Source organism: Malassezia pachydermatis (genome assembly GCF_001278385.1).
Source record: "Malassezia pachydermatis strain CBS 1879 chromosome Unknown scaffold2, whole genome shotgun sequence".
Classification (NCBI taxonomy): domain Eukaryota; kingdom Fungi; phylum Basidiomycota; class Malasseziomycetes; order Malasseziales; family Malasseziaceae; genus Malassezia; species Malassezia pachydermatis.
The window spans coordinates 565,742-587,264 of NW_017253139.1; the positions used below are offsets into that span (position 1 = coordinate 565,742).

At 54.8% G+C, this 21,523-nt stretch overlaps 10 protein-coding genes across 10 annotated transcripts; 6 read left to right on the plus strand and 4 right to left on the minus strand.

Annotated features, from left to right (window-relative positions):
* Positions 1-1,291: 1,291 nt before the first annotated feature.
* On the plus strand, positions 1,292-2,611 carry Malapachy_2341 (aminotransferase; the record flags this gene model as incomplete). The annotated part of the gene is made up of 1 exon (XM_018136833.1): positions 1,292-2,611. One exon carries the CDS (start codon positions 1,292-1,294, stop codon positions 2,609-2,611), a length of 1,320 nt encoding a protein of 439 aa, XP_017992906.1.
* Positions 2,612-2,775: 164 nt separating this feature from the next.
* Positions 2,776-5,679, plus strand: Malapachy_2309 (alanyl-trna synthetase; the record flags this gene model as incomplete). Its single annotated transcript, XM_018136801.1, has 1 exon — positions 2,776-5,679. The coding sequence occupies one exon, from the start codon at positions 2,776-2,778 to the stop codon at positions 5,677-5,679; it is 2,904 nt and encodes a 967-aa protein (XP_017992865.1).
* A 44-nt stretch (positions 5,680-5,723) lies between these two features.
* Positions 5,724-6,965, minus strand: Malapachy_2323 (glycosyltransferase family 4 protein; the record flags this gene model as incomplete). Its single annotated transcript, XM_018136815.1, has 2 exons — positions 5,724-6,896; positions 6,924-6,965. 2 exons carry the CDS (start codon positions 6,963-6,965, stop codon positions 5,724-5,726), a joined length of 1,215 nt encoding a protein of 404 aa, XP_017992814.1.
* A 73-nt stretch (positions 6,966-7,038) lies between these two features.
* Malapachy_2346 (thada protein) lies at positions 7,039-11,299 on the minus strand (the record flags this gene model as incomplete). The annotated part of the gene is made up of 2 exons (XM_018136838.1): positions 7,039-7,415; positions 7,447-11,299. The coding sequence occupies 2 exons, from the start codon at positions 11,297-11,299 to the stop codon at positions 7,039-7,041; spliced, it is 4,230 nt and encodes a 1,409-aa protein (XP_017993296.1).
* A 111-nt stretch (positions 11,300-11,410) lies between these two features.
* Malapachy_2311 (dna polymerase epsilon subunit b) lies at positions 11,411-13,177 on the plus strand (the record flags this gene model as incomplete). The annotated part of the gene is made up of 3 exons (XM_018136803.1): positions 11,411-12,952; positions 12,996-13,126; positions 13,162-13,177. The coding sequence occupies 3 exons, from the start codon at positions 11,411-11,413 to the stop codon at positions 13,175-13,177; spliced, it is 1,689 nt and encodes a 562-aa protein (XP_017992909.1).
* Malapachy_2349 (hypothetical protein) lies at positions 13,150-15,010 on the minus strand (the record flags this gene model as incomplete). The annotated part of the gene is made up of 2 exons (XM_018136841.1): positions 13,150-14,776; positions 14,808-15,010. 2 exons carry the CDS (start codon positions 15,008-15,010, stop codon positions 13,150-13,152), a joined length of 1,830 nt encoding a protein of 609 aa, XP_017993423.1.
* A 469-nt stretch (positions 15,011-15,479) lies between these two features.
* Positions 15,480-17,734, plus strand: Malapachy_2318 (folic acid synthesis protein; the record flags this gene model as incomplete). Its single annotated transcript, XM_018136810.1, has 2 exons — positions 15,480-17,655; positions 17,712-17,734. The coding sequence occupies 2 exons, from the start codon at positions 15,480-15,482 to the stop codon at positions 17,732-17,734; spliced, it is 2,199 nt and encodes a 732-aa protein (XP_017992916.1).
* A 45-nt stretch (positions 17,735-17,779) lies between these two features.
* Malapachy_2326 (tms1 protein) lies at positions 17,780-19,020 on the minus strand (the record flags this gene model as incomplete). The annotated part of the gene is made up of 2 exons (XM_018136818.1): positions 17,780-17,785; positions 17,821-19,020. The coding sequence occupies 2 exons, from the start codon at positions 19,018-19,020 to the stop codon at positions 17,780-17,782; spliced, it is 1,206 nt and encodes a 401-aa protein (XP_017992817.1).
* A 279-nt stretch (positions 19,021-19,299) lies between these two features.
* Malapachy_2331 (gtpase) lies at positions 19,300-20,799 on the plus strand (the record flags this gene model as incomplete). Its single annotated transcript, XM_018136823.1, has 2 exons — positions 19,300-19,653; positions 19,993-20,799. 2 exons carry the CDS (start codon positions 19,300-19,302, stop codon positions 20,797-20,799), a joined length of 1,161 nt encoding a protein of 386 aa, XP_017992834.1.
* Positions 20,800-20,882: 83 nt separating this feature from the next.
* On the plus strand, positions 20,883-21,455 carry Malapachy_2320 (iron-binding protein isca; the record flags this gene model as incomplete). Its single annotated transcript, XM_018136812.1, has 1 exon — positions 20,883-21,455. One exon carries the CDS (start codon positions 20,883-20,885, stop codon positions 21,453-21,455), a length of 573 nt encoding a protein of 190 aa, XP_017992815.1.
* Positions 21,456-21,523: the final 68 nt, after the last annotated feature.

Genomic DNA, 21,523 nt, shown 5'->3' on the forward strand with positions numbered 1-21,523 from the left:
GCCGTATATGGCACGCGATCCAGAGAAGAGAAAGGCATTGGTTGTCGAGAAAATGGATAAAAGGATCACTGCATTGACAAGATGCGGCAGCCCAGAAATCCCCATTCTATCCATCGCAATAACATAAGGACTTTGTGCCGCACTCGAGCCGCTCCGGTCAAGCAAGCGTGGATCGTTGAAAGGTACAACAATGCCGGTGCACAACCCACCAATAATGTAGAAAAATGCAATTCGTACCATGGTGGTATTAAATGCTCGTGGAAGCGTACGACGTGGGTGCTTAGCCTCTCCTGATATCATAGATAGGTAGTCTGGCCCAGCAATACCAAATGTGGCCCATGACAAGGAGGCCCAAATGTCCTTGGCATGGCCTGTAGACCCGGAATCCTTGAAAAGTCCAGGGTTGTTCCAAAACTGAAATCCATAAGCATTGCCTTGGGGATTTCCACCACACATTGTGACCAATGTGAACATGAAGAGGCCTAGCATCAACAACACTTTGGTTATCGAGATCCAGAATTCTACCTCCCCAAAGAACTTCACCGACCAAAGATTGATGAGCCCGAGTAGTACCAGAGCAACAGAGATACAAATAGCAGGATGCAAATCTGGAGCCCAGAACTGCACCACCAAATTGATGGCGGTGATGTCGTTGCAAACCAACGCACATTGAGTAATGACAAAGTTCCATCCAAGACCCATAGCAACAGCTTCATCGAGAAAGCGACTGGTCATTGAAATAAACCCACCGTCCACAGGAAGCAATGTTGTTATCTCAATCATGCAATTGGCGATTGCGCCGATAACTGTTGCCCATAGACAAATGCCAAGGAGCAAGCCAAGGGGGCCACTTTCACTCAAAGGTCGTCCAATTGATATAAAAAGTGATGAGCCAATGGAGCCAGATATCGCAATTAGCTGGATGTGTCGATGGTTCAGTCCTCTATGCTTGTTTGACGCCACATGTCGTTCGTACAGTGCGGACCCTTGCTCTAAACTGCCAGATGTATAAGCCGCATTCTCTACCACAGGCTTTTCCGCAGGAGCGAGAGTTCCTTCTTTGTTGGGATACACCAGATGCTCTACGATTTGAGCCTTATCGAGCTCCATACTGGTGTCTAGCGGGTACGATACGGCGGCTGCCGCATATATGATTAATTTGGCTGGGGGGCTGCATGACTCGCTGCATGCACGCCGAGGTGCCGAAGAGGTTAAAAGATAAGAGTTGCCCCACACGTGACACTGCACCTGTTGCCACCTGCGACTCTTTGACGCACGTCACTTCCGGGCCATGTATACGCAATTTGATGAGAAAGACCCCAACTATTTGGATCTCCAGTCAGGGGCACCTCACCGTGATCTATTGCCGCTAGATATCATACGTACATCCACACAGCTTTCGCTGGACCAGTCGTTATGGCCCCCTTCATTGAATGGTCTCTCTCTACAGGACTATGCCTTGCAGTATAGTCCCAATGATGGCAGCCCAGAAATCCGGGAATCTATTGCTTCTACGCTTTCAGGCTCGTACTCAAACCAAAAGGACCTGGTAAAAGAACGGATCATGCTGCACACGGGCGCTAGTCAAGGCCTTATGACTCTTCTTACGTGGCTTCAAGTACCGACTAGTTCTCAGCATAAGAATAAGCGGCCCCTGCCACATCTGTACCTACCAACAACAACGTACTTTATTGCCTTGTCCATGTTTCAGGAAGCTGGTATCGATATGGACAAGGATGTGACGATCGTGGATGAGCAGAACGATGGAATCAATCTTGTTGTTTTGGAAGAAGAATTAAAAAAGCGCACGAATCTGGAAAGCGATGCCAAATATGATGGTCTTTTATACCTTATTCCAACGCACGCAAACCCGACTAGTACTATCCTATCAGATGAGAAACGTCGTCAGCTTGTGGCACTTGCTCAGCAGTATCGGCTTCTTGTCGTCACGGATGACGTATACGAACTCCTGACATTTCCACCGCATGCCTCTGCAGTTCCTCCTAGGCTGGCATGGTATGATATGAAATATGGATCTGGCAAGAACGTGATTGGCAACAACTCTTTTTCAAAGGTGCTTGGCCCTGGTCTTCGTGTAGGCTATTATGAAGCCGATCCAAGTATTCTGCAAGAACTCTATTCGCTGGGCTGGATTGAGTCTGGTGGCTGTCCTTCCAACTTTGCATCGCGAATGCTGCTTCCTCTATTTTGCGAAGCGCTTACCCCGCATTTCCCACAGGTTTCATCGTCGCGTACCGCACTTGAGCATGTGGTTTCGCAAATACAATCTTCGCTGGAAGCACGGTGCCAGTATCTTATTGACGCAATCGAGGAGTACTTATTCCCGCTAGGTTTTACGCTCCCTTACGGTAAACCCTGCGGTGGTTATTTTCTTTTCCTTGGCTTGCCGTCCTCTATGGAAGTGGCTACAGTGTTACAGGCTTTGGAGGATGTCAAAATTTATGTATCCACAAGCAAAAATTTCTGCGTACAGCCTTCCAAACTGAAACAAGCGCTTGGAATTGACTGTCTCCGGATCTCATTCACGTTTTACAACCAGGCATTGCTGCGGCCACGCCTGGCTCGCTTGGTGGAGGTCTTGCAACCGTAGAGTCACGGTAGAATGAATGTACACACCTCCACTAGAAAGCTCGTTTTCTGGGCGGTTCGTCCTCCAAACGATCGTTGTGTATGCCCCTTGGCTCTCGATTGGTACGGTGGATTAGGCCCGTATCAACTCGTTCATTTATTTGTCGTACTACGAATCGATTTATCATGACAGATTCGAACACTACGACAGCGCCACCCTTGTGGACAGCATCGAAAGTGCGAAGCACCTTCTTTGATTATTTTAAGGAAAGGCAACACACATATGTGCCATCGAGCTCGACCATCCCGTACGACGATCCGACGTTGCTTTTTGCCAATGCGGGTATGAATCAGTACAAGTCCATCTTCCTTGGTACTGTTGACCCATCCTCGGATTTTGCCAAGCTGCGCCGTGCGTGCAACTCGCAGAAGTGCATTCGTGCTGGTGGTAAGCACAATGATTTGGATGATGTAGGTAAGGACACCTACCACCACACGTTCTTCGAAATGCTTGGCAACTGGAGTTTTGGTGACTACTTCAAAGCGGAAGCCATTGATTTCGCATGGAAACTTCTTACAGAGGTGTATGGCCTTCCGAAGGACCGTCTCTATGTGACCTACTTTGAGGGTGATGAAAAGAATGGCCTCGAGCCTGATAATGAGGCGCGTGATCTATGGCGTAAGGTAGGAGTGCCTGACGACCATATCCTCAAGGGCAATGCTAAGGACAACTTCTGGGAAATGGGCGCTACTGGCCCATGTGGTCCTTGCAGTGAGATCCACTATGATCGTATTGGCGGGCGCAATGCCGCCTCTCTTGTCAACATGGACGATCCCAATGTTATTGAGGTGTGGAACAATGTGTTTATGCAGTACAACCGCGAGGAGGATGGCTCGCTTCGTCCGCTGCCTGCGCGCCACATTGACACGGGTATGGGCTTTGAGCGTCTTGTCTCGATTCTGCAGGGCAAAAGCTCGAACTACGATACGGATGTGTTCCAACCCCTGTTCGACAAGATCCGTGAGCTGACGTCTGCTCGTCCTTACACGGGCAAGCTGGGCGCGGAGGATGTCGACGGTATTGACACAGCGTACCGTGTGGTTGCGGATCATATCCGTACTCTTACATTCGCGATCAGCGATGGCTGCATTCCGGATAAGGATGGCCGTGGCTACGTTCTTCGTCGTATTCTGCGTCGTGGTACGCGTTTTGTGCGCAAGTACTTCCAGGTGCCTATTGGCCACTTTTTCTCGCAGCTTGTGCCTACATTGGTCGACCAACTGGGCGACACGTTCCCTGAACTTACGAAGAAGGTGAAGGAGGTGCAGGCTATCCTGGACGAAGAAGAAGCTTCCTTTGCGCGCACACTGGACCGTGGTGAAAAGCTCTTCGAGCAGTACGCTTCAGCTGCTCGTGCTGAAGGTCGTACCAAGCTGAACGGTGCGGATGTGTGGCGTCTGTACGACACTTACGGTTTCCCTGTGGACCTGACCAGCATTATGGCTGAAGAGCAGGGTCTTACCTTCGACCAGGCCGAGTTCGAGAAGGCGCAGGCGGAAAGCAAGGAGGCCAGCAAGGGCCAGGGCAAGCAGCAGGAGACGGACGCTGTGAAGCTGGATGTGCACGACTTGGGCTACCTGGAGTCGAACGATAGTGTGCCGAAGACCAATGATGTCTTCAAGTACGACACGCCGTCTATGTCGGCCAAGGTCAAGGCTCTGTTCCAGGCTCACAAGTTTGTGGATGCCACTGGCTCGCTGCCCAGTGCGAGCGAGCCGTTTGGTGTTTTGCTGGACCAGACCAACTTCTATGCGGAGAGCGGTGGTCAGCAGGCAGACACGGGTAGCCTGGTGATCGATGGCCAGGCTGAGTTTGAGGTCACCGATGTGCAGGTATCTAACGGCTACGTGCTGCACATTGGGTCGCTTAAGTATGGCTCGCTCAAGGTGGGTGATGATGTAATTGCTGCCTATGATGAGTCGCGCCGTCGTCCTCTGCGTAACAACCACACGGGTACGCATATTCTGAACTTTGGTTTGCGTGAAATTCTTGGCGACCACATTGATCAAAAGGGCTCGTTGGTGGCGCCGACCAAGCTGCGCTTTGACTTCTCGCACAAGGCGCAGGTGGGCGTGCCTGAGCTGTCGAAGATCGAGGCGATCAGCAACGACTTTATCAAGCGCGATGTGGGTGTGTTTGCCAAGGAAATGGGTCTCGAAGACGCACAAAAGATTCCTGGTCTGCGAGCCGTGTTCGGTGAGGCGTACCCGAACCCTGTGCGTGTCGTAGCGCTCGAGTTTGACGTGGATGAGATGGCTGCAGACTTGACGAACCCGCGCTGGCGCTCCACATCGGTGGAGTTCTGCGGTGGTACGCATGTCAAGCGCACTGGTGAGATTGGCCATCTGATTATCACGGAGGAGAGTGGTATTGCCAAGGGTATTCGTCGTATTGTGGCTGTGACAGGTGACGAGGCGATTCAAGTCACTCAAACCGCGGACGATGCATCGAAGCGACTGGACGAAATTGACGCCGTCACAGAAGACAGTGCGAAGGATGCACAACTCAAGGCGTTCAGCGTGGAGCTGGCGCGCATGGATATGAGTGTGGTGCGCAAGGATGAGCTCAAGACACGTTTCGTTAAAATCCGCAAGGCGCTGGACACGCGTCTGAAGGCACGTGCCGCGGCCGATGTGAAGGCGGCGCAGGAAGCGGTGACCAAGTACTTTACTGAGAATCCTGACGCAAAGGTCTACGTCGCAAAGCTTGATGTGGGTGCCAATGCCAAGGCTTTGCAGTCAGGCGTGTCGGCTGCGCGCAAGCTGAACAAGCCCGTGTACCTCTTTGCGCAGGACACACCGGTGGGCGGAGGCAAGGCCAAGACCCTGTACGGCAACTTTGTACCTGCTGATGACCTAGAGCGCGGTCTTGATGCTGTGTCGTGGAACAAGGCTGTCTCCGAAAAGCTCCAAGGCCGTGGTGGTGGCAAGCCTGACGGTGCTCAAGGTCAGGGTGAAGCCTCGGCGGCGGATTTGGACGAGGCGATGAAGCTCGCTGACTCGTTTTTCGCCATGAAGATTGGCGCGTGATGCCATAGGTAGCAAGAAACGACCATGTTCGTCTTTATAGGGTACTAATCTACAAGCGCAATGTGGGCCACAGGGTATACCCACTCGAGTATCGTGACAATGATCATTTGCGCTGCCACGACCAGGCAAATAATAAGGCCACCAATCGGTCCACCCACATGGCGGTAGCGCGCGAAGCGTTCCATGTAGCCGCGCCAAGGCTGTGCCATGGCTCGCTTGTATACTACTTCCAGGCGGCGAGTGGTCTCCTCCCATGAATACATTTGTGTCACAATTCGATGTTGGGCCCATGGATCATGCTCTCCAGCACGAATCCGAGAAATGGCCGCAGAGCATGCATCGACAATGGCTTCCGTACATGGATCAGCAAGCGTCATCATCGACGCAGGCAGGAGTTCTGGAATGCCGCCCACTTTGGTCGTGACCACATAAAGTCCGGCACTGGTAGCTTCAATAATCGACGTGCCAAACGCTTCTGTGAGAGACGTGTTTAGAAAAATATGGCCTTGTGTGAGATGCGCACGCACATCGCGTTGTCGGACTGCACCGACCAAAGCAACTCGGTCTTGTAACATGCACCGCTCACGCATTTGCTCCAGTTCCACATACTTGGGACCATCGCCTCCGATCACAAAGCACACATCCGTGTGGAGTGCGCAAATGCGTGGAATGGCCGTCAAAAGCAAATCAATGCCTTTGCGGTACATGAGGCGGCTCAGCACCACGATACATATACGCGCTGTGGGCGCACGAGCGGGATCGGGGTATAAATTGCGGGCATCCACGGCATTAGGAATCGTGGATACTTGGTCCGGTGCCAGGTGGGCACGAAGAACCGTGTTTTCACGACCGGTATGGCTCACACACACCACATGATCCACATCGGTCAAGGCAAAACGCAGCATTTTGTTGGTAAGAATGGCACTCACATCAGAGAACCCAAAGAGTGAGTGGTCTGTAAATACGGCTTTGAGTCCTAAACACTTGGCCAAGAAGATGCCTTCGTGTCCCATACTGGAAAGCGCTTGATGTGCATGAACAATATCAATTTGTTCACGTAGAAGGATGCTGCGCAGTAACGGCAGCAGCGCGAAAAAGTTGGGTAGCGTATCTTGACGAGCAATCACTCCATAGGGTATATAATACACTTTCATGCCACCTGGCAGGTACCTCACTCCGACACGGTCTGGCTCATATGCATGGGTAATGACAATCACCTGAACATGAGACCAATGAATACGTACCTTGTGCCCGCGGCGAAGGAGTTGCTGTCCGATCATATACATGTGGCCTTCCACACCGCCGACATTCGGAAAAAAAAAATCAGAAAGGAGGCTAAGTGTCAACACACTCTGTGGCTTACGCTATACGAAGAGGTTTCGATGCCTCCTGGGATGCTGGCTCTTTAGGAATCGACCATGCAGGCACGCCTAAGAGCGCTAGCGCTTTATCTATGGACGCATCTGACCACGCCGAAGACGTAGTCGATGCATACCTCTGCGCTAGCTGCTGCAGTAGGACGCGCTGTAAAGCTGCGTGGTACGCCTCCGCCGATGTCGGAACCTCTGTGATGCCCGCCGTCTCTGGAGTCAGCAGGGAGGTCATGTGAGGAGGGCATGGTATACGACCATTCGCACAAGCATCGTAAGCACGAAGCAAATCCAACACTGGATCCTGGAACTGATTCATGGCCTCGCCTGAAAAGAGCTTCGACACGCCTTTTGTCTCCACAGATGCTGCAGCTAGTTAGTATACAATCACACGTACTTGTAGGCATCCACAGATCCCACACAGCCTGGTGGAAGGTGGGGTGGTCAGCCCACGTCGCCCACAGCCTATCGATGCATGATTGTGGACCGCGATGCATGGCATACACGCAAGAAAATCGTGAAGAAGAGATGTGTGGCGGAGGGAAGAGCGCACATGCAGCAGCACGCACGTCTGCATCGTCATCTTGCAGGAGGCGCCACGTAAGAAGAGCCATGGAAACAGTGGGCGTATGTACACGAGAAAGGGCTTGTGCTACACCCAGTCGGGAGGCGGTGGGCACATCTGGTTTGGCACAAGCGTCCCATAAGTATACACACGCTTCCAACGTATCACTGTCCCAAGCTCGGCCTAGCAAGGGTAAGAGGGCCTCACGAAGCGGTACATGCTCTGTGGCGTAGGCCAGGGTGAGTATGGCTTGGATATGGGCCGCATATTCACCGCCCATACGGTCCAGTAAAGTAGCTGCACCAATACGTGCATCCAGAGGATAGGCGCTGTCCAAGAGAATTGAAAGCAACGTGGAACGTACACCTTCGTCTGTCCATCCTACACGAGACCATGCCTGAACAGGCTCCGGCTCCTGGATGCTGAACATTATAAGAGCAGTAGCCATATCCATACTGCATGACCATGCTTCCATCGGCAACGCTACCTTGTGGGCAAAAGCCAGGCGAAGGGCCACTGGTAAGAGCCACACCACCAAAGGATCACGAGGAAGGGTCATGGTCGATGTAGGCACACAGCTTGCTTGGAAAAAGGCATGGAGCCATGTCGATGCCTGCGCCCCTGCTTCACACGCTTCCAAGGCCTCCAAGAAACCAGTCACAGTAACAGGGCATGGGTTATCTGTAAGCCAAACCCAGTTCGCTTGCAGCACATTCGCACATGGCACAGACAGCTGAGCACACGCATGAGCCAAGGCTAGCGTGCCTGCCAACGCATTTTGATCGCGTGTCGTACTCTGCTCAACGCGGTGCGCAAGCACACGTGATCGCTCTTCTGCAGGTACGAGCGCGGCGTAGCAATGGGCCGCGGCGGTGCGCACCGATGTATTGGCACTTGCCATGCAACGCGCAAGCGCCTCCAATACGTCCTCACGTTGGAACGACACATGGCCGCGACATTGCGAGAGAAGAAGCAAAATGGCGTACAGGCCGGAGCCATGCCCCACGGTAGCTAAATCTGATACTGCGACATGACATGACCCCTCACAAAGCGCAGTGATCAACGTCTCCGCCAGCGCAGGGCTGGCATCCAAAAGGCCGTCCAAGGTAGGGCCGTTGAGCGATTGAAAGGCGTGAATACCAAAGTACCGGTTCGACACTGCTGCATACAGCATCATTGCAGCATTCCGTACACCCCAATGTGGCGAAGAGAAGCAGGCCACAGCCCTTGTAAGTGCATCAGCTTGATACATCTTCATGGCACTAGCCATCGAGCTGTCCATAATGAGTACACGAATTATATTCAGAGCATGGATGCAGCGCACAGGCACTGCATCATGCGAAAGAGCAAGAAAACGTTGCATAACCCATTTAGTTTCCTGCGTCAGGGTGGCACCGCTATGCGCACTGAGCAAGGACATCACCGCATAGCCCAAGCCTGCACTGCGCCGCGTTGTGCTAAATGCATCCGCATGCGCCTCAACACGCGACACCAAAGCATGTAGCCAGTCTGTGGGCTGCGAGGACGACATGACCAGACGCGCTCGTGCCATGGTCTGGTAGTGGGGGTATACGGTGCTAAAGGCACCACGGTGCCGAATTTGCAGGAGCCATGCAAGGAACGTCTCATTTATATCGTCCCATGGGAGGAGAGCTGGATCGCAATGCAACGCCAAGGCACACAGCAAGGCCGACGCTTCTTTAATAGCTCGCCAACTGAACGATAAAATTTGCTGCATCTCGGAGACAGAGGTATGTTCCGTCGCAGCGGAGGCTCGTTCTAGCTCACTCACATCTTCAGCCCCTTCGTCCGATGCGGCTCGTAAGACAGGCGCGACAAAGGCCCACACACGTAGAATGACATTGTACAGATGCTGCGGCACTGTGGGCGGTTCACACGCCACGAGGTATGTTAGCGCAGCAAGGAAGCCATGAAGACCGTGCGTGGATGCGTGGGCCAACGAGGTTGTCGTCGTTAAGTACGCTGTTAATCGCTTGGTATGTACCTCAATTAAGTTTTGCGTCCAAGAGAGCGATGCATCGTGCGATACACCAAGCGATGAAAGTACATCTTTGTGGTGCGCTTCTGGACATACTTTGTGATAAAGCTGTAACAATTGAACAGAGGCGTACGCATCTGACTCTTTCATCGCCGGGAGGCGTGTCCAACTGGGAAGAACCACATGATCGGTCAAAAAGGAAACGTCGCGAAGAAGAGAAGAGGGGCGCTGTGCTAATCGCATGAGGATCAGCACAGCCGTTCCTTGAATGTCATCGTATGTACTCTCGGTGGCCAAGTGAACCAGTCGAAGGATCACAGGCTGCGTGGGTATCAATGGCGGCAGCGCTGCGGCTGGGAACGTTTTTTGGGCCTTGTGCAGCGCCCGCATAGCATCATGAAGTCTATGCATATGCATAGGCACAGTGGAAATAGGTGAGGTAGCTTCCAATAGCAGCAGCAGAAGCGATGTTGCCAGGATCATACAAGGATAGGGTGCGCCTGGATGCATCGCAAACACAACCGCATCATAGAGATGCTGTAGAAGGCCGTGCATAGCACGGAGACGAGCATCATCTTTGGATAACTTGTTTGCGCTCGTGCGAATACGCACTAGCAGTTTGACAAAGAACGCAATGCTGTCTTTCCGCGCTACCGAGCTAGGCATCATCAAGCTTTCGGCAAAAAAGCGACGGACGATATGGATCTCATGTGCATGCAACGGCTGGGCCGGTGTCTTGGCATCCACACACAGTGCCAATGCTGCCACATGCATACGTGGTGAACCTGACGATAGGCATGCTTCCAAGAGCGACAATGGAACGATCAAGGAGTTTGACGCGGCGTTTTCGTCTAGCGTGCACAGATCACGAACCTTGGCGGCTTGCAAGACAGCTACAATGGCGTACGAATCACCACGCTCATCAAGAGCATCCAAAAGAGGGGCCAAGGTAGACGGCCATTGATCAAGAAGAGGGTGAACCACATGTGCCATGACATTATCGGCCGCCCGCTCATCGGTGTGTGAGAGACTCGATGCGAGCACAGGTAGCCATGCTGTTAGCCAGGCATCAGTATGTTGTGTCGCCGCAATCAATGTCGATGCTAAGTGGGAGCGTCGACTCACTTGACCCCGGCCTGCCTGGATGTCGGCGAGAATACGTTGAAAGAAACAACGCGGTGTCTCCTCTAAAATGGCGAGGCCATAGTGAGTAAGTAAGGCATCCATGACAAGAAGTGATACGCCTTGGTTCAGCGAGGCATGGGCTTGGTACCATGCCTTGGCCCAGGATGAGGGGGCCGTGACTTCGTCTACCTGATCCCACATGGTCCACAACTGATCGAGCAACGTGCGAACACGCTGGAGTGCAGACGAAGGTGGCAGTGCGAAAACGCCTTCGATGCGAGTAGTGCATATCTCCCACACGGGATGTGTGCAGAACGCACGTTTGTCAGAGAGTCTAGCGATATGAGGCGGCGCATGCTGGCACCAGGCACGAAGCGCATCGACACCCGATGCCAGTGTGCTTCCACGACGAGCGCCATCCCAGGGATGGGGCGATTGGAGCATGTCCAATGCCGAAGCTAGCACATCGAGTATGTCGGAGGCTGGCACAGGTGGCTCTTCAGTCCATGCGGCGATGGCCGCCTGCACCTCCTGAAGCGCCTCTGCCGCGCGTGTCGACATGGTCGATCCGAAAGTGAAGGCGCCGATGTTGCTGACTAAGGCCACTGCGCGCGGTGCTTCGTCCTCCACGCGGGGCCTACGACGCGTCGTGGTACTACGTCGAACGCGCTCATGACCACGCCGGCCCATGTCCCTCCGGACGTGCGTCGAACGATATTACGTGCGTTTACGAAGAAGAGACACTTGCAATTGCAGTCGGATGCAGTGCAGTTTATATTCAGCACACTTGAAGAGCATGACTTGCTTCGTGACCCTGACGCGACGCAGGAAGCCATAGAGGCCCTGGCGGGGGCATTGGTCGATCAGCATGTAGCAGGCGCACAGATTGCCGGCTTCGACGGACATGTGGTAACAGGAGCCGCACTACAGAAAGTCTACGACCAGCTGCTGGTCGAAGCTGCGGACGACGGGCAGCCCAGTACACAGGCACTCACGCAGGGCGATACACCGGAAGTGCAGCGCTTCTTTGCTGTGTGTGATGCCTTTTCACAACCGTGGATCCGATTTCATGGCGGCAGGAAAGTGTTTGAGAACGTGGACAGATCACGTACGCTGCTTCCGACACCGGAGGCGTCCAGCGCTCATATGATTGAGCGGTACGAACTGCTTAAGAGCGTAGTCCTACGGAACGAGCATTTCTTGCCTGCGCTCACTGGTCAAGCATCCCAGCGCAATTCCTTCATGCATTTAACGACGACCAAAAACTTGCTAGGCCGACAAGGCGAGCACTGCCTGCTCTTTGGCCGCCTGTCGACCTCGGCGGATGGCACGTATGTGCTGGAAGATACCGAAGGAACTGTGCGGCTCGATCTGTCCCGAGCGATGGCTGGTGAAGGAATTTTTACAGAGGGCGCGTTTGTGCTCGTGGAAGGTGAATATACCAAGGACGAGTGCTTGCAAGTAGTGGCGCTTGGACATCCGCCCAGCGAAAGTCGCGAGCAGGCGCGCATGTATACGGGCCATCTTGATTGGCATGGGAGTGGCGCTGTGCCGACCAAACACGTTGCTGCTTTGCAGGCGCAGGAGGCACAGCACCTGGATGTGTGCATGGCCGTTTTTTCAGACGTCTACTTGAACGAGGCGAGTACACTACGTCACTTGCGTGCGATTTTGCAAGGCTACCAAGACGCAGATTTTTTGCCGCTGGCGATTGTACTGTGTGGCCCCTTTTCCTCGGTGCCTGTGGAAGCGGCAGGTGCTATGGAGGCGTATATGCAAGGGTTTGCTCACTTGGCTGACGTTCTTCTTGCCTTCCCGCGCGTTTTGCAGTCGTGCCACCTCGTTTTGGTCCCTGGCGCTCGTGATCCTGCGGCGACGCCCGTGCTACCACGCCCGCGAATTCCTGCACCGTTGGTCGAGAGAATGGAGCGCAAGCTTCCACGCTCCTTTGTGGAGGAGCGTCTGCACTGGATGAGCAACCCATGCCGTCTTGTGTACTTCTCACAGGAGATTGTGGTATTCCGCGACGATATTATGAGCAAAATGCTACGCAGTGCGATTCTGCTAAAAGACCAAGTGGCGCCAGGCGACTTGCAAAAGTACCTCGTGTCGACCCTATTGGATCAAGCATACTTGTGTCCGCTCCCTGCCCAAGTACGCCCCGTGCTGTGGGAGTACGCAAATGCGCTCTGTTTATACCCCATGCCTAGTGCGGTACGTCTTCGTCGCTAAAACTACATCCACTAACGCCTACAAGCTTGTCCTTGCGGACCGATATGAACGATTTGAGCTCACGTATGAAGGATGTCATGTCTTCAACCCAGGCTCCTTCCACGGTGCCCAAGGATGGACCACCTATTATCCGGCCACTGGCCAAGCGGAGCGAAGGTACGTCAAGTGGAGGGAAAGTCTTATTCATGCAGTGCATTGTCTTTGTGAAGGCCAAATTGCGATTCCAGGCAGGCGTACAGCACAGCTGTACGCGCATGCCGCGCACGGAGGAGTCGTTGCAGATCAGGGTCATGTACGTAGGCAGCGCGATAAGCACGTGTCGTTAAACTAGCGAAATGACGTGAGATGGCACCCAGATCGCTAAGCATGCTCGTTTCAGAGGGGAAGGCAAACGCAGAACTCTCTTCAGGGGGCACAGAGCGCGTGCAAGGAGGGGTACACGCATTCCAGCTCACGCCTCGGAGACACCAGTCTTCGGGCAGATCCATGCGGGCCCAGTCCAAGAGGGTCTCCGCATCGGCAGAGCCTGTGCCAAATACATCGCCATGTGCATACACAGCAAGTCGGTCCCAGGGAAGGAACTTGCGTATTACACGGCAGACCAAAGCCACAGGCTCCACACTTTGCCGCAGGGATAAGACTTGGAGGAAGCCTAGCATGATGGTGATATACATGCCAGGCGAATTGATATGGGAGGCTGGATCAGAAAGTGCATACTGCAAATGGTAGAGACCAGAGCTCAGCAGCACCAGGATCATCGCCAGAGCATTGGTGATACGCAACGGCAGCCCTTCTTCCCGTGCTGCCGTCAGGAACCTAGCTGGGGACGGCGGTTCCGGGACGTACGAGGCCGACCGCTGCGTAAAAGAGGCTACCACCGCGGAACTGGCCGTCCCAAAGGGCCGAGCATCGGACGGAATATGGTACGCCATCAATTGGTGGCCAGGGATCCATGCCTCCTCGCGCATGAACTCAAGTAGGGCTGCCGTAGAACACATCGCCATTTCGGCCCATTCCGTCTCGAGAAGAGGGCATGGCGCAATTTGCAAGGAGTCACGCAGCTTCTCTAGCCGGACGCCGAATTCAGAGAGGTCGGCGTCAGGCTGAAGCAGGGAGCCGATAAGCTTGACAAACAAATCATGACTGCAAGGACTGGACACATTCTGAGCTAGCTGTGCAGAGCGCGATACGCATTCTAGCATCGATTCACGAGCGGCCAGACAGGGCTGTACCACTTGTAAGCATTTGGCGTAGAGGTATAGGGAGAGGAGTGGTGCAGAAATAGATAAATCGCCTAGCGCTGCGTACAAACGGCCCTTGTCCGGCGTCTCACTCGCAGCCATGCCGTACCATCGTGAGGCGACAGTGAGCCATGAATCGCTTTCATCTGCGAGGAAGTAGCGAGGTAGTTTGAGGTGCTGCAGGGTATGTAGGTAAGTAAGCATACGTCGCGCCACTTCGCCGAGCCACTCGACACATGCACGACGTACACGCCATTCGATCGCACGTTCATAAAGGTAAGAGCAGATAGCATAGGTATCGGTGAGCATGCGCTCCAAGAAATCGCCCTGGATGATATAAGAGGCCCATTCCAACACGCCTTGCTCGGCGGGGTAGTTCGCGGCGGGCGTCCCATGAGGCGCTTCGCTAAGTATATGCAGCAGCTTTTCAACTGGCATATGAATGCCATGAATGTAGCATCGTGTGAGGATGCTATGCATTTCAGGAAGCTTGCGTGATTGGGCTTGAGCCTGCCGAAGCTCGCACTGTAGCAGCTCAACAAGCGATACGCAAACCTGTACGTAGCTGACGTTGTAAGATAAGTGTGGCGACATACCTCCGTTGCACTTGATACAGCTCGACCACGGCGCTGACACTGTCCAGCGGTTCGTCCATGCGCCGTTCGCAGTCATTCATATGCGTCAGACACGTATCTACCATCTGTGCCACCTGGGCACGGTGTCCACTCTCGCTGGTAGACATCGAGGAAAAAGGGCTCGCCGCCTCCCGCAGCATATCTACGCCCGACATGGAGTTCATAGCAAGAGGAGAGGGTGGCCCCGCTATGGCCCTTGGATGGAAAGGCTCCACCATCCTTCTTCACTTAGGCACGATAGCCACTGCGTGGCACGCTAGGTGAAGCAAACAAGAAGGGAAAGGAGGCCTAGCAATCAATTTACCTGCCCTGCCACGGCTAGAAGAAACCCTAGCTCCGAGATCCAGCTTCGCTCGCACGGGACTTGAATGAAAATGGATGTGTGCCTTAAGCCGAGGCCCCTTTTCTCGCCAAGCCGCTTCGCAGGCAAATGCTGAGTCATCCAAGCCTACGGAGGCCCAGGCCCTCCACACCAACGCATGGCAGCGCGGCCTTCGCCAAGGCGCTTTTCTCGCTTCTACGGAGCGGGAACCACAGCAAGGACCGCAACGCGAGCGGTTCATGCGTGGAAGGTATTTAGGGAGACGCATACACGGTATCGTTTTTCGCAGCATGCATACGCAGCCCTGTCCGATGCGCCAGGTCGTGCCACCACCCGCATTGCGTGATACCATCGCGGTGCGCAACTTGAATGTGCGGCTCCTGGTGGGCCCCGATGCCTGGGGCCGCGAACGGCCCCAGCCTGTGTACATCGATGCCAAGATCCGTACGGATGTATCACGCGCAGGCCAAACGGATGAAGTGGGGGACAGTCACAATTACGGCACGCTCTACCGCGCTCTGGAAGCGCTCAGCACACCAAGTGCCTCGTTTGCCAATATGGCGCATCTCGCCGAGGTGTGTGCTCGCACCTGCATAGAGTCGTGCCATGCGCCATGGGCCGATATCGAGGTTCGGCTACCGCGCTCGCAGCTTCGCGCTGCCTATGCGTCTGTGATCCTCACACGGACGCCGCACGCTCTCGCACACCCGTCGAGCGAGGACGCACAAGCTCTTTGTGCGGCAGATCACACACACCTGCATGACATCGATATGTTTGTGATCCTCGGTGTGAACCCATGGGAGCGCGAGACCAAGCAGCGTATCGCTATGCATATCGACATGTGGCCCCTCATCGCATCCACGTCGGCCTTGCAGGCGATGGTACAGGAGGTGTGTACGTACGTGGAATCCACGTCGTTCTTGACCATTGAAACGCTCGTAACGCAAGTGGCGGAGCGGCTCCTTGTCCCACATGCCCTCGACCAAGTCCGTGTGCGTGTCGACAAACCCAGCGCGATTCTCCATGCCGACGCGTCCAGTGTGGAAATTGTGCGCGATCGGTCGTTTTTCGTGGAGGAGGCGCCGTCGACGACCAAAGAGCACACGGCGATCTTGGCGATCGGGACCAATCTGGGTGACCGGATGGCGCACATTCAAGCTGCCCTGACGAAGCTGGAAGCGCACCCTGCTATTCACGTCGTTGACACGTCGTTCCTGTACGAAACCACCCCGATGTATTACACGGACCAGCCGCGCTTTCTCAATGGCGCTTGCAAAATCACGACCAGCCTGCTCCCTATGGACTTGCTGGACGTGTGCCAGCGAATCGAGATCGATGTGGGACGGACCAAGGTCGGTGTGCCTCGGAACGGTCCTCGTGTGATTGATTTAGACATTCTGCTGTACGACCGAGAGGTCATTGACGAAGGCGAGCGACTACAAGTACCTCATCCACGTCTCGCAGAGCGGGCCTTTGTTCTGCATCCCCTGTGCGATCTATGCCCAGACTATGTACATCCGGTGCTCCAAGCCAAGATCTCGGCATTGGCCCCTCGTGCCACGACAGATATGACTCGCGTCACGGCGATGGGCCCAGCGCTGTGGCATTGGGGAACCAAGACGTTTGTCATGGGCATTCTCAATGCCACACCAGATTCGTTCTCGGATGGCGGACGTCACTTGAGCGTCGAAGCAGCGATGACCTCTGCCCGTCGTATGGCCGAGGCCGGTGTCGACATGTTTGACGTCGGTGGGCAAAGCACGGCGCCTGGCGTCGTTGAAGTGACGTCGGACGAGGAGGCAGCGCGTGTCGTGCCCCTCATTCAGGCTCTGGCCAACGACCCAGCGACGCAGCACATCCCCATTTCCATCGATACCTACCGCGCTGACGTCGCACGACAGGCGCTGGACGCGGGCGCGCATGTGGTCAACGATATTAGCGGCGGCACACGCGATCCGGCGATGCTGGCATTGGTCGCAGAGCGGCAGTGCCCGTATATCCTCATGCATATGCGCGGCAATGCCAATACCATGGCATCCCTTACAACGTACGAACAGGGTGTTGTGCAGGGCGTCGTCGAGGAATTGCAGCCCCTCGTGCTAGCTGCCATGCAGGCAGGTATCCGACGATGGAACGTGATAATTGATCCAGGGATCGGCTTTGCGAAGGATACGCATGGCAACGTCGACCTGCTTCGGCACCTTCCGGCGCTCAATGGCCCTGGCGCAGGGCATTTCGGCACCGCCAATGCGCCGCCTTTCGCGCCTGGAGACACCGCGCCCTCACAGCCTCTTGCGTCTATGCGGCATATGCCATTGCTGCTTGGCGTGTCTCGCAAGCGGTTCCTGGGCGCTTTGATACAGGATCCCAGCGCAGCACCAGCGCAGCGCATGCAGGCCACGATGGCCGCATGTGCCGCTACCATCCCTACGGGATGTGTAGACATTGTCCGAATCCACGACGTAGTCCCTGCGATGGATATGGTGCGTACGTGCGATGCCATTGCACGGCCTACCCCCCAAACCGCTCTGGCCACAACGCAGGGGCCACAAGTGACCATCCATAGAGAGCCGCACATACCCAGCTGCTAACAATACGCACACGCATCGATTCAGAACTGGTCCCAATGTACATGGTCGGCGTGTCATGGACTTCTTTCACAGCGCGCACTGCGTGCCAATCCGTAAGCAGCATGGCAGTGTAGCACGCGGCTACAGCGAAAATCACATGGAAGACACTGTAGTGGTAGCGCGTGCCAGCCCGCTCATCATCGTTCGTGTTCACCAACACACGGCCCTCGTCCTGCTGTGTTTGCAGCTCGTCGTCCAGCACAGACGAAGGGAGAGAGCCTGCTGCGACAGCCGATCGGATGGCCTCAATACGCAACGTATTCTTCGGCGCAGGTGGCACAGAGATGGGCGCCTCCATCGCTACGGGCTCAGGGTCCAAGGCAATATCGCCCGTAGTGCGATCCCCACCGAGCATCAGCGTGTGCGTCGCCGCCCGCGTGGTGGAGTAGGCAATCGCCAAGAATGTAAACACAACGCCAAGCACGGCTGTCGTTGTATGCGCACTTTCACCACGGCCCCGAGCAATAGGATTGCACTGCTTGTTATCGCGGTTCATCAGCGCCGATGTGAGCAGATACGTCATATAGGCCAAGACCATACTGCTCTGCGCCAGCCCACTGCGTGGATTGGCCTCCTGGATGCGTGGGTGCACACACAGCACGGTAAGCACCACAGACAGTAGTAAATTGATGGTGATGAGGACGCGGTTGCTAGTGCATGGCCCCGTAGCAAAGAACAGATACAAAAGCAGCGTGGCTAGAAGGACCATCCCATACAACCCGAGCGTCGTGCCTACAAGCACGTACTTCCAGACATCAGAGCCTTGCCGCTCCCACTCATCCAGGCATGCTTCCGACCAGGAGTGCGCGAAATCAACCAGCAAGACGAGTCCCAAAAAGATAAAGCTGACTGCGAACACAGGGGCAATGTAGTTGGCCCAAAACACAAAGAAGGCACTGGGCAGGAAAAAGGTGCACACCACCAGCGAGATCCATGCCAAGATCTTGGGACCCCACCATCCATTCTGGATCGTAGCGCGCGGATTCCGTGTGTCGTGCACATCGACGAGCAATAGGGCCAAGACGACATGGAAGAGAGCCAAGGCAAAGGTTATACGATGAACGGCTAAAACACCGACACACGTCTCTTGCTGAATGCACTGCACTTGCACATACTTGTACGTCCACTCCTCAATGGATCGAGCGAGACTCGGCGTCAAGCTAATCCACGCCGCTATGGCATCCACACAAAAGAGGAGCGCATAGCCTACACGCGTCGCCATCGACGACTGACAATGGCACGATTTGCACATCATCGAAGCCGCTGTCGATGTGAAGAGGGATACACATGTTACTGTACAGCAGGAAGCCAGCGGGGCTACGAGCCATGGCACAGATAAACAGGCGCCCATCCTCGCCGTCGTCGTCCGGAAAAAACGTGTCAGACGGCGATCGTTGCCACTGTCCCTCCACGTCTCTCTCTTTGACTCCACACCTGAGTGACGCGAATGCTCCAGCGGATCTGTGCGCCATGGCAGCCAGCTCATACGCTGCGGTCGTGCATGGGCATACGTCCTTACTCCAAAGTCGAGGCGCTTTCGCAGAAAAAAGCACAGGATATGCGTAACCGCAAAGCGCGTCATTTCGTCGATACCCTACTTGTGCAAGTCCAAGCAGGGCATGGTGGCGATGGCTGCGTGTCGTTTCACCGTGAGAAGTTTGTGCAGATGGGGCCCGCAGCTGGTGGCAATGGTGGTATGGGTGGAAGTGTATACATTCGCAGCGATCCTACCATCCACTCGCTGGCGCGCGTGCACAAACGCGTCGTGGCGAAAAATGGCACACCGGGTGAAGGCGATTGGCTTCATGGCAAACGGGGGAACGATGTGACGATTCATGTGCCGGTGGGCACAACTGTACGTAGCCTTGGATGGACAATGAACGATCGCCTCTCCCTGGCCACACCGTACATGGACTACCTCTTCTCGCCTCGAGCACGCAAAGCAATCACCATCGATCAGGAAGAGACGCCAGAACTCGCTTCCTCGCGATCGGCTGTATGGCGCCATTTTCCACGTTTTGAGGACGACAACTATGAACGGCAACACTTTACTGCGGCTGAAGACAAGCTGCTTCGCGAACTAAAAGCCAAGCGGAAAGAACTAGCAGCGTTACCGCGCTCGTTGCAATCGGCCGCGTCCCTATCGTCGTATACCGAGCAGGAACCGCACATGGTAGAAGACATTACCAAAGAGGCAGGATGGAGTATGGACTTTGTGCAGCCTACGCCCCCTGCTGAAAAAGGGGTACTCCTCGCACGGGGAGGCGAAGGCGGATTGGGCAACCCACATTTCTTGCTGGAACGGTACCATGCACCAAAAATTGCGACCAAAGGCATGCCCGGTGAGTCGCTTCTACTGTCTCTGGAGTACAAGCAGCCGGCAGACATTGGCTTGGTCGGCCTGCCAAATGCAGGCAAGAGCACCTTGCTGCGGTGCCTAAGTCGCGCCGACGCGGAGGTCGGTGCGTACAGCTTCACGACGCTGCATCCCAACCTAGGTGTCATGCAGCTAGGTCAAAATGGCACGATGCTGGAGGACCATCAGGACCCGGAAACAAGTCGAATGACCATTGCTGATTTGCCTGGTCTCATCCATGACGCATCGAAAAACCGTGGCTTGGGCCACGACTTCCTTCGACATATTGAACGGTGCAATACGATCGTGTACGTCGTAGACTTTGGCCCACTCAATCCCCGCCCATCCAGCGACATTGTCATCCTGAACCGAGAACTAGAAGCGTATTCACCCGGACTCAGCGAACGTGTTGCGCTGGTGGTAGCCAACAAAGCCGATTTGCTAGGTCACGGTCCCGACGCACCAACGGCCGAAGAAGCTCATCAAAAATTAGCAAGACTACGTGGTGATGTACAATTGATCTTTGAGCCAAGGCACGTACCAGTGGTGCCGATTTCTGCCTTGCACCGCTTGAATCTAGATACCCTGGCCAAGTACCTGCAGATTGCCAAGACGGCGTCAGGTTCGTCGGCCAATGCGTCCTAATGGACATATTAGTCAGCGGCCGAAGGCCCCCGTAGTGTCCAATTTGCCACACGTTGACGCCGACTATCACGCCACTTGCAAATATGGCGTCGAAGTTCGTACTTGCGCCGCGGCCATGGCTGAGCCTATCGATGAGCCGTAGTCAGTGGATCCCTCCGGTACGTGCTCTCCAGCGCGCGTACGCCCATACAGAAGCAGGTTCTCCGTCAGAGTCGCTGCCAAAAGAGCGCATGACGACGCCGTTGAAAACGCCTCCTCAAGAAGAGACCGTTCGTGAGAAGCGCTCCAAGATTTCAGAAAAGATTCAGCAGCGCTCGCAGCGCAAAGCAGCTCTAACACTTACGCCGACCGCCGTTGAGCATGTTCGCAAACTGATGGAAGCCAGCGATGGGCCCAAGCTGTTACGTGTGAGCGTGAAGAACAAGGGTTGTGCAGGTATGAGCTACCACCTGGAATACGTCACGCCAGGGCAAGAAGGCAAGTTTGACGAGCGTGTGAAGCAGGATGGCGTGGAAGTGTTGATTGATTCTCGTGCCCTGTTCAGCGTCATTGGCTCAGAAATGGACTGGCAAGAGGATCGGATGTCGGCCAAGTTTGTCTTTAACAACCCCAACATCAAAGATGCCTGTGGCTGTGGCGAGTCCTTTATGGTCTGATAGAGGCCATGCTATTTAGATACCCTTCCACTCCCCACTCCGTCTGTCTCGCAGGCCACGATCGTATA